At 43.5% G+C, this 11,238-nt stretch overlaps 5 protein-coding genes across 5 annotated transcripts; 1 reads left to right on the top strand and 4 right to left on the bottom strand.

Moving 5' to 3' along the window:
- Window positions 1-414: 414 nt before the first annotated feature.
- On the bottom strand, window positions 415-750 carry C7M61_005283 (uncharacterized protein; the record flags this gene model as incomplete). The annotated part of the gene is made up of 1 exon (XM_024860590.1): window positions 415-750. One exon carries the CDS (start codon window positions 748-750, stop codon window positions 415-417), a length of 336 nt encoding a protein of 111 aa, XP_024711260.1.
- A 1,771-nt stretch (window positions 751-2,521) lies between these two features.
- On the bottom strand, window positions 2,522-4,633 carry C7M61_005282 (uncharacterized protein; the record flags this gene model as incomplete). The annotated part of the gene is made up of 1 exon (XM_024860589.1): window positions 2,522-4,633. One exon carries the CDS (start codon window positions 4,631-4,633, stop codon window positions 2,522-2,524), a length of 2,112 nt encoding a protein of 703 aa, XP_024711259.1.
- Window positions 4,634-7,009: 2,376 nt separating this feature from the next.
- On the bottom strand, window positions 7,010-8,066 carry C7M61_005281 (uncharacterized protein; the record flags this gene model as incomplete). The annotated part of the gene is made up of 3 exons (XM_024860588.1): window positions 7,010-7,059; window positions 7,106-7,745; window positions 7,866-8,066. 3 exons carry the CDS (start codon window positions 8,064-8,066, stop codon window positions 7,010-7,012), a joined length of 891 nt encoding a protein of 296 aa, XP_024711258.1.
- An 878-nt stretch (window positions 8,067-8,944) lies between these two features.
- Window positions 8,945-9,286, top strand: C7M61_005280 (uncharacterized protein; the record flags this gene model as incomplete). The annotated part of the gene is made up of 1 exon (XM_024860587.1): window positions 8,945-9,286. The coding sequence occupies one exon, from the start codon at window positions 8,945-8,947 to the stop codon at window positions 9,284-9,286; it is 342 nt and encodes a 113-aa protein (XP_024711257.1).
- Window positions 9,287-9,988: 702 nt separating this feature from the next.
- Window positions 9,989-10,817, bottom strand: C7M61_005279 (uncharacterized protein; the record flags this gene model as incomplete). The annotated part of the gene is made up of 2 exons (XM_024860586.1): window positions 9,989-10,205; window positions 10,363-10,817. 2 exons carry the CDS (start codon window positions 10,815-10,817, stop codon window positions 9,989-9,991), a joined length of 672 nt encoding a protein of 223 aa, XP_024711256.1.
- Between the last annotated feature and the right edge of the window lie 421 nt (window positions 10,818-11,238).

Genomic DNA, 11,238 nt, shown 5'->3' with positions numbered 1-11,238 from the left:
AAGTTGATTACATAAACTAAACAGGCATCCCTGGCTACACATCTGACTCAAGATCGAAGGGATTCTCTTTAATCTCTTCCTAAACCATAACACCATATCTAGGACACGGGCGAAAGGGTTTTATTATAAATGTCCCAGAATCAGGACTCACTATTTTTATTTTTTCCTGAAAATAACTATTTGCGCTCCACACCTAGTTTGGCGCTGCGTATACAAAATGACTTTCGCACGTTCGCATTTCTAAAATTGAGAAAACTTCAAAATGTGAAATTGAAAAATACATGATTAATGTGACTTGTGCCCTTTATTTAAAGAAGAAGAGCGCTGGTGTGGCAAAGACACTTTCGTACATCCTTCTGCTGATAGTGCACTAAAGTGGACCAGTCTCGTGAATTGATTGGTATACAGATTGTATCATCCATTGTCTGCCTCTAGCTCGGCAAGCAGTTCTGGAGGTATAGGGCCTCTGTTGCGTCTCCAGTTTCTTATCCCTTCTCTGGCATCGTCAATATCCTTATAAGTTTTCACGTAGTCTTCAAAATGAGAGGGTTCAGGGAAGCTGGCTGTGCTGTCCAGTAAATCCGTGATTGTAGAAATAAGATTGGCTTCATTATCATACGCATCCATAATTATTTGATACTTACCATGTTTCTCCACGGTATATAGATGCTCCCAGCAGGTCTTGCCTACTTCAGCGGCCCAGTTCTTGTAGCTTGTGCTGCCTTCCAAGTAGCTGCCGATATTAGCCATATCTAGTGCACAGTTTTGGTAGCTCTAAATTTGCTGCAAATGTTTTGACAAATGTGGAGGTACTTGTGGACGCATTTATACTGTTATCTCCATAATTCGCGCATTTTTGACAGGTGTGATAAGGGGACGCCGTGTGGCTCCCTTGTTTTTTCAAACCATACCACAAAACTCGATGGAATTATATTACCGCTTCTTGTGTCTGTATCACTGGATGCAACGACTTAACTGCCTTTCTACCAAGAGCTGTTTTACTGCGCACTCAAATGAACATATCGACTGAAAGCTGTCAAATTCCTGTACTACCAACATATCTACGGATGCGGCTCCAGGCGATATCTTGCCTTTCTTGGACAAACACAAAAGTTTTCTGTAATTGACAGGTGAAACCACTATATTATCCTAGATAATAGCTAACAGCCTCGTTACCTTTTTTTCGAACTACTGAATTAGTTGACAGTTCGTTCATCTATACTTAGCGACATGCAAGAAATTTTTTGAATGATTGCTCACCTGTTCGCGAACCGCTTGGTAGATCAGTTTGATAATTGCGCCTCCAGAAATGGACTACGATCAAAAAACTATATCCATCCTCTAGTTTAAATACCTGGCTTTAATACAGGCATGACCGTATTCCCGGAATTACTTATCAATTGACGCCCAAATCCACTTAAAAGAAAAGCACTAACATCACGAGCCTCTGATATGCTATCATTTTGTCTGGCCCCATTGACTGCGTTGGGTCCTAATGATTCCAAGACTTCACTCGATGTGGTGGTTGTTTCGGTAGATGTTTCTGTATCAAAAATCTCCAGCATATAATTAGTGGCATTCTCCCTCGAAGCATATATGTCAACATTTTGGTCGGTCCCGAAGTTCGTCAAACTCTTCCATTCCTCACCGACAATGCTCAGCCATGTACTTGCAAATGTATTGTTCTGATAATAAGCATCACATACAGCATATGTGCCTGTGGAATTATCAACTAGATAACCGTAAAACCATACTTTCTTGTTAATCGGGTCTGCCCAATTAGTATATGACTCAATAGTGTTGAGTGAATCATGAAATGAAAGAGACATTGTTGGGTCTGAAGATGGAGAGGACTGCGGAGGGGTATATATAATGTGCACGGGCAATACGCAGTACGTGAGGCTTCCGCTTAAGTAGCCCTTCACTTATGCGGCGCCAACTTTGCAGGAGGACATTAGGGGATCAGTACTAAGAGAGCTGCAAATGAAATTTGCATTCTTTACTTTCCAACAATATCCTAACTGGCTCCTCCCACACCCTTATATTTCACTGCGCACAAAAAAGAACATATCTGCCGAAAGCTGTCAACGTCAAGTTCCTGTACTGAGGTATATCTATAGATGCGGCTCCAGGCGATACCTTGCCTATGTTTGGCAAACACCGGATAAGTTCTGTGTGTTTGATTCCCACAAAATTAGATAAAGACATATGTGCTTAAAGTCTCTCTATCTTTTCTGAACCTTTTAAGTAGTTGACAGCTCGTTTACGTATATTTAGCGACATGCATAACCTCCTTCTGAGCCACCTTTTCAGAAGAGATAACGACAGAGCCACATCTGCCTGTTCAATCTCCAGAACCATTACGTATTACCAAATCATTACGCTCAAACTAAAACAATCATAAATTAGGTATAGTCGCCAAGAGGCATGAAAGAAGAAAGAATTATGAAGAAATAAAATAAAACCAGTTAGTAGTAGCGAAGGAAATTGACTCAAGGTCTTTTTTTGACACACCTGAAGCTTATAACACAGCAAGAAGTGCAATAGGAAGCACCCATTCAGCGCCAAATCTTGGAAGAGTGGCTCCACCTTCGTAGGTCGAAATGTAGGCGGTAGTTTGAATGGTTTCTGTTGCTTCAGTGTTAGGTCTCTCAGGCGTGGGTGCTGGCTTTTCTCCACCAGGCTGTTTAGTTTCCGTAGGACCATTTGGCGCTGGCTTGTCTCCACCAGGCTGCTTTGTCTCAGTTGGACCGTTAGGAGCGGGCTTTTCGTTGTTCTCATGGTCTTCGTTCTCAGGAGGACAAATAGAGGTTGTGACGGTGACGATTCCTTCCACGGTTGTTTCACAAACGACAGCGGTGACGGTGGTCTTGTCTGTAACGTAGGTGGTTGTGCGTGGTGGCACAATTGGCTCTTCATCACAATCGGTTTCGTCGCCCTCGCCATTGTCATTGCCATTGTCATTACCATTGCCGTTGTCATTGCCGTTACCGTTGTCGTTACCGTTGCCGTTGTCGTTGTCGTCAATCGGAGAAGTTGTGGTGGTCAAGCAGCCTTCAGAGTCAGTGGTGACAATGACAACCTTCGAAGTGGTGGTGTACGTTGTAGGACCGTTGTTACCGTCATCAGTGGTCTTTCCATTGTCATCAGTTGTTTTTCCGTTGTCGTCGGTGGGTCCATTGTCATCAGTCTGGCCACCATCGTCAGTAGGCTCGCAATCGTCATCAGTAGGCTTGCCATCATCGGTAGTGTTGCCATTGTCAGAAGTGTTTCCATCATCGGTGGTGTTACCGCTATCGCTTGTGTTTCCGTCATTGGTGGTGTTTCCGTTGTCACTGGTGTTTCCATCGTCACTGGTGTTGCCAGTTTCAGAAGTGTTATCAGTGCCGGTCTCGCTTCCAGTGTCTGAAGTGTTGTCGCTATCAGTAGGACCTTCAGTGGTAGAGCTGTCACCATTGTCTGCGGTACTGTCAGTGTCAGAAGTGTTGTCAGTCTCGGAAGTGTTGTCAGTGCTCGATTGAGGCTCCGAGGTCTCCAGCTCATCTGGTGCACCGTTGGTATTAGATGTTTCAGGCTCAGAAGTGGTATTAGGCTCAGATGTGGACGAAGTGTCTGGCTCAGAGGTCTGAGATGGAAGCTCACTCGAACCGGAAGGCTCGTCTGGGAACTCTTGACACAAGCACTTGTCTGGAACATCGCCGTTTGGTGCTCCGCTGTATGAGATTCTTGTACCAGTATTGCCAGGACCGTTAGTGGAAAATTGCGAGTCGGAGTAACCTTCGCCAATGTTGAAGTCAACCTTGAAGACGTTGAAGAAGAAAGAAAGGGTCAAGACGCCATCTTTGTATGCCCAGTTGGAGAAGCCAGTGCTCAGTCTGATCTCGTTTCCGCCACCAAAACCAACAACATTGTATGTCTTGGTGCCCAAAAGACTAGGCTCTAATCCGAGAACAGATAATGAAGAAGATGGACTTGAAAGGTAGATGGTCTGCTTGTCAGACACACCCCATGGGGTGACTTCAAGCTGAAGGTGGGCATTGTCCAAAACACTGACACAACCACCACCGTTGATAGTGGTGGTTTGAACCCAGTTTGTACGCTCAAGACAAATGGTACCCTCATTCTTGATAGTTCCAAGAACTTGGGAAATGGTGATGGGTGAAGCACTTCCATGCTCCTGCTTGAGGTAGATTTTTCCGTTGTTGCTCCAGTCCAATGCAGATCCAAGAATAATAGGAGGTACCAAAGAGTAGGCACTCAAACCAATCCAAATGTTTCCGTCGTTTGAGAAAGTTCCAATAGAATCCAAGTTGTAGTTACTGATGACGCTTGCCTGCAAGGTATCAAAGACAATGTTGCCGGAGTTGAGAATGCTACCAGATGCAACACTAACAGAAGCAGCCAAGCCGTTGGTGGATCTCACATACCAGTTTCCCTTGTTATCCAAGTTTCCCCCGAGAGCTGTAAGTGCATTATTGAGGATACTGTAGGAGACACCTTCATTGATATTGAGGTTTCCAATTTGTAAATTAATTGGAGAATCGACAACTGTATCTTCCGTGATTGTCAACGCCAATACTGAAGAAAGGCAGTAGACTGCACTGAGTAAAGCCTGAAGACTTAAGATGCTCATCCTAAAGATTCAGTCAATAAAAGTTGATAAGAAAAAAAAAGGGGATTCACAGCGCATGGTCTTCATTATATACCCCTGGACCAGGGTCCCGAGGTGGTCTTGTAATTGTTCAAGACCAAAAGGGTCATTTTGGGGTGACTTGCAAATAACAAATTGCAAAATCTGGCTATCCTCTAGCCGAAGTTGGCGATTGAGAGAGCTGCAAGATGCACCTCGTGCATATCGTATAAGCGGCTGTTGCATTGTAATTTCCTCTCGCTACAGATTCTAGCCCGCTAAACCTATGTGGACTTGCAGCTGCTAATGAACCCCGCTAGTTGACGATATACGAAACTGGAGGTGCACCCATTTGAATCGGTTTAGGCTAAATCAACAAGACGCGAATCGGTTGAAGGGCTCTAAGACCTTGAGTCACACGGTTGGGAATTTCCACCGTTGCCCAGACAAAGTCAAGTTTTTGACGTGCATTGAGAAGCCTTCTCTGACGGCATCTTTGAAGACACTCTCAGTATGTGAATTGAAGAGGGTATCATAGGTAGTGGATGTCGGGCCGTAAGTATTGCTTTTGCAAAATTCGTGTCTCAAATTACGAGAGTATCATGCAGCTGAAAGAGGCTAGGCTTAGTTCCGCAAGACGTTTCGAGATCAACTCGTTACCGCATTGTTCGTAAGTGGCTTTGCAACAGCTGGATATCAAGCTACGATCGAGTTTTCAGCGTAATAGCTCCAGATTTTACCACAGAGGTTGTGTCATTCCCATAAAAGTTGTTTCATCGTCGCTCCTAAAATCATTTTCTTCGATCAATTCCTGAAGGCTCCCCCTTTTTTCACGAGAAATCGCATACATCAGAACGCGACCCAAACCTAACCCCTTTAGGCTACAACCAACCACAGAGGATCTAATTGAATGGAAGCCGAACATCCCGTTTCCATGTGTTACCTGATCCGTTGACTTTACCAACTAGAGAGGATGACGGAGACTCGCCCGCGTCTCCCGACCCATTGTGTACGTAGGCTTACTTCCAAAGATTCCCCGTTTGAGAAGACAATAGGTCTGGTTATATCGTCTCGTAGTACCTGACGCCCCGTTGTGACCTCTTGAAGTATCCATATCAACTCAGATTTTTTAGTTGAGCATATATTTTTTTCTGGCGAAAAACAACAGCAGCCTTCTCCTAGGCGTTTTTTATTACTGTCCAGATCTGTCTAATTCTTGTCGATCATAATACCCGTCAAATCACGATGACAGTATTTCCATGCATCCGTATGCGAATTGCATGTGGGGTAACAATACTCGCGTCTCGAGCATGCAGCTGTCTCTTTGAAGCAGGACCCTTGATATCCGAAAGAAGATATTCTCGGGGCACGAATTTACTCCACTTAGTCATACGCGAGATGGTGCTGAAGTTCTAAAAATACGAGAGTTTCCCTGCTTTCACAAACCGTGTTTCGCCAGATATAGAAACAAATAAGCAAGGAGCAGAATTAGACGATGCTTACACCCGTTGCCGAGATTTCAGTAGCCAACCGTCCAGCTGGTGCACGGGACGAAGTCTCCGTTCTCAAGAAAAGCGAAACTTACATGTGATGACCTTTAAATATAGGTTATCTATACGTTCAGGGACACTCATTGTTCCTCTTTTGATTCGAAGAAGGGGTAAATACCTGTCCTGATTTTCCTTCTTCAGCGCTTGGTAGATCAAAACCTCCACTAATAGAGAAAGAAGTCTTAAAAGACATCTTATCGGAATTGTGGAAAATGACCAAGCTGTCCTCTCCTATACCCCTGGGGCATCATTCCCGAAGGAGCACTAACAAACAGAGCAGCACTTATCGTACCACAGCAGCCAAATTAAGCCGCTGATAATTGGCCTTCCACATACTGCAATCTTGATCTCTTTGCTCCCTTTGGTTTCGTATTATACTTCAAGACCACTTCGGGCTTTACTTTCTCTTCGACAAGTGAATCAAAAAGCTCTTTATAAGGTGCATCCGAGTGATAGTGAAGCTTAAAGAACCTGTCGACGAAATACTCATACATCCATGGAAGCATGCGGGTTTTTCGATTGTGTCTGGGGCAGTCATCAAAAACATGTTCTGTGGTATGACAGTATTGGCAGAATTGGTAACAGAACTTAATTTGACAGCTCATATCGAATGGATCATAAATTTTCTGAAAAGGCTTCGCCTTCTCCATCCCACTGACTATAGTTTTCAACACATCATTTTGCGGGGACTTTATAAGGTCATGCTCAAGATTACGCCTGACTCGATCGACTATGGTTCGCCTCGGTGGAATCAAGGTCAGTCCAAGAAGAACCCTGACGTCTGCCAGTTCATACTCACCGTACACTTTAGGGCCATCTCGCCAGCCATCTATTTCATCGGACGGATGTAAGAACCCATATTTGAATAGCTCTCTCGCTCTAGGTGTTGGCTTGTATAGAATTTTCACCCACATATAGTTCTCACGAGTAATATCGGACTTTATGAACTGAAAGCGGTATTGTCCGTCAGTGAATGTCCATGGGATAACGACGTCGTGAATACTCTCTATAACATCCTCAACCTCACAAGTTACAATTCTTCCTTGCGAAATAGCTGATACCAAGAAGTCTAATTGTTTGGTGTTTTTTACCCCCGGGAAGTGGACAATTGAGTCTATTGCTTCAGCATTACCGACAAAAATGGATGCAAGTGCGACAAGAACACAGGATTCCCGTTTTTTCATGATCCATGAATACTCCGCGGCCTCTTCTGGGTTCAAAGCCCTAGATGGATCACCAACATTCGGGTTGCGCCGTGCATAGGCAAACTTCACCTTGTACACCTCGTACTTTTCCCGGGCTAGATTCAAATCCGCCATAGCAGTTTTAAAAGTTCTCCAGCCATGCCTTCTCAACTGGTGTGTTCGTATACGGCAACAAAGTTCCTCGTTCGAAGCAATGTGCATCTTGTACGTTGAATCGTTATCTGGTAGTAAATTCAACTCGTCCATGATGAAATCTCTGTCTTCTGGACCTTCAAGGAGCTTCTTTACTTGCCTGAGAGCATGACCAGATGTGCTGAGATTGAAACCTTTCACTGCTTCTTGGATGAGAAACTCGTGGTTCTTATGTGTACAGCAGCTTTCCGGACCCTCTGTCAATACTTGTAGATCGTTCTTGATCTTCGAATGTGCGAAACGAAATCGACGATAAGGAAATTTTCGGTAAGTAGAATAATCCCTTACATAGTTCTGAGCTGTGCGTTGTTCTGAATCGGAATTCTTGGATGGGTTTAAAGCCATTCGGCGAGGAACATCAGTGTAGTCAAATGCATCTTCTGCAATTTCCACACCTCCTAACAACTCTTTCGGAAGCACACCACCATTGAAGCGTTTTTGTCTTTGGAGTTCACGGATCTGTTGTGCAACTCTCCCGTTGGAACTCATCCTTGGAGTGGAGTCTGCCGACCTGAGAAAAACGACGCGTCTCCGTGATGCCGGATCGGATCAGGAGTCACTTTCGTAGTGACTGCAAGGCATATTTTGAGGGTAACGAAATGAAGATTAAAGCTTCCTTGGGACTGGATGTTTTCTTTTTTGGTAGCTATGAGGAATTCTCCATTGAATCGCATCTCTAGCTTTATGGTCTGACATCGATATCTGCAGCCAATGGAAGTACACAATCGGGAAATCGCCATTTGACTTTTGCAGTCATGCTCCAATGTGCCATATGGATCTTTGGGAATGCATTAAATGTATAAGGTAGGCTGAAGCCTTTATCAGCTTTCTCGGTCATGAACATGGTCATCCTGATGTAGCTGATTGGTGGAAGGGATGCCAGATATCAGAACCCCATTGATTCTTGAGCTATTTAGTGACATTCCCCTTCATTTTTTTGCTTGCTTTTCAGTAATAAATTTAAAAAGAGGGGGTTATGTGGAAAACCTCATGGGTGTTTATGTCAAGATAGCGCGAGATAACCCCACTGCGGCTCAGGCTACTCTATAGAGCACCTAATCGGAGATTTAAAAAGCCATCAAAGTAATACAGTAAAACCAAGCCATCATTGATAGCATTGAATTATCAATTCTGTCATACTTGAGAGGTCACGAGATGAAGAGGCAATTATCAAAAAGCTTAGTCTCTAGATATAAGGTTGAGGCTGAGGCTCTTCGTTATGCATCGCAGGGTATTTTCCTTGACAACCGCCCACAGAAACCTTGACGGTGGGAAAACTTGCGGGATTATTGCGCCTCAATGGATGGAAATGACCTATAAATTGGGCTTCTACCGCTGTCTTTGGATTTTCAAAATCATCACCACAAATGTCCGATTTTTACAGTATCCTCACGCCTAGTTCTCAGGAACTTTTTACTGCCTGGGAAAAGAACATAACAGCCTTGAATGTGTATCAGCTGTTCGGACCTGGAAATTCCACACACTCCGTTTTAGCCAGGGTCATTGACGATAACGAGAAGGTTGTGCTGTCCATAATTCTTGAAACCACGGTTCCTGCTATGGAATGGTTAGACGCTTATGTGACCAAGTGGGACAGTGAAGACGACAGTGAAGACGAGAGCGACGACGATTACTTTGATGACTTCGAGGTCGAGGAATCAACAACAACCGAGACTACAGTGAGTGACTCTGTTTACCACTCGGCTTGATTGAACCCTTAATGAGTTTCGAATACTATAACTAGTGATTATTGAGCCAGGCAATTAAATACTTTTTTTGGTACCAGCACAGTCCACATTAGGAGTTTATAGTAAGCGCTTCATAGGCAGCGTACTTTACGAGAAAAACTCGGGTATTCTGCAAGATGATGATCGCTTGAAGTCAACTTAATAAACACCAACAACAAAAGGCATAACATATTTCAGAGATAAAACATCTATTTCAAAGCATCAGAGGCGCAGCTTTATGCTTTATCCTGGTGGCTGAGTAGACTACGCCTTTCTTTTAGTTAAAATCGGCATTTTAACCGCTTTACACCAACGTTTTTGTGTGTCTCAAGTGCCTCTTAAGCAATTCATACCAAACTTTGGCAATTACGGGTATAACTTGATTTTCGCCTAGGAGTTTTAGCAAGAATTTATTTACCCAAAATGTGAAATTTCAACGCTCTTTAAGTTGTCTCAACCTCCCACTGGAGTTTAGACCTCTGAATCTACTAGTTGACCATCAACTCACAAACAATTGATAAGCGGTAACAGAATCAAAGCAGGCTCCTCTCCATGTACTTCATCTTAAACAAAGTTCTATTGTCTTATCTTTTCGCACACTGCAAATCATCGGAATCATCTCGGAGATGGAAACCTGTCAAAAGTGCGGCGTCCTCAATGTGCTGCACGACCATTATATATACCTTACATGTTGTTGAAAAAATCCACTGAAACAGGCTTAAATGAAGTATAACAAAAAGTAGCTTGTTGAGCTCCACGGTGTCCAGCACCTGCATCACACAAGCATCCGGGATTTGCTTCCTCCCCTTGACCCGGCACTAGTTCTCCTTTTTTCTCCTTTGCAATCTGCTTTGAGGTGATAAGGACCTCTTTCGCAATGACATCTTTGTGGGCATTTCCACTTGGGGTGTTTCTTGTTGCCACAGAGAGCGCAACTCTTGTTTGGACAATGCTGGAACAAATGGTCGGTTGAAAGGCAATATTGGCAGTACCTTCTACAGTATTTGATGGTACAGAACATGTTCCAATATACCCCCACATGCTTTCGTGGATGAGACTCTTCAAGCTCTTTGATTCTGTTGATATGATTGCGCTCTGAAGTTTCAAAAAGATCTTTTGCGAAATTATACACCGAAAGAGCTTCAGCTGCAGATTCTTCATCTTCCCAATCTGCTGCCTCAAAAAACTTCATGTAACTCCTAAAATATTTTGTGATGGGATCATCTTCATCCTCACTGCCCTGGAGGCGGAGATTCTGCAAGAGTATCTCTGCGGTCGGTGTCATGGGAGGAACTTTATTCAGCCCAAGAAGAATTCTGAGATCTGAGATGGTGTTATTTATATCCTTGCAACTGATCACCTTCCACAGAAGGATTTTGTCATTTGGTTGAAGAAAGTGCGTCTCGAATACCTCTTGAATGCGATCGACATCCATGTGCATCAATTCGACTTGAATCACATTGGCGGACTTGTGGCGCCCCTGTGTCTCGAATTCGTAAGACTTGGTAGCCATGGTGACTGGTAATTGAGTAGTTTTTACATCTACTTCATTTGCGGGGATGCTTAGAGGGGATGTATCAGGGGTGCGATTTTCAGCCTACTGCCCGGGCATTATCTCTCTAAGCACACTTTTCCACGACATTTTGATTTCATTTATGTTAATTGAAAAACTTCTGTGGTATTCTTGTTGAAATTTGAATGTACTTGATTGTAAGTGAGACTTTTCAATTTTTCTCAATTTCGGGTGCAACTTATGTATGTGCGTGACAGATATGGCGTAGTGACAAAAATGCGTTCTTTGAACACACCACCAAAAATCGAAAAATGCTTCAATAAGTTAATCGATATAAATACGAGCTACATTATTGCGTCGAGAATATCTGTAACGAATTTCAGTATCGCTGTTGGACTTTACATTGAGAAAAATCCAGCTG

The sequence above is a fragment of the Candidozyma pseudohaemuli genome (genome assembly GCF_003013735.1).
Source record: "Candidozyma pseudohaemuli strain B12108 chromosome Unknown scaffold00025, whole genome shotgun sequence".
NCBI lineage: Eukaryota > Fungi > Ascomycota > Pichiomycetes > Serinales > Metschnikowiaceae > Candidozyma > Candidozyma pseudohaemuli.
The sequence above is the reverse complement of the archived record's forward strand: the minus strand, read 5'-3'. Positions and strand labels throughout refer to the sequence as shown.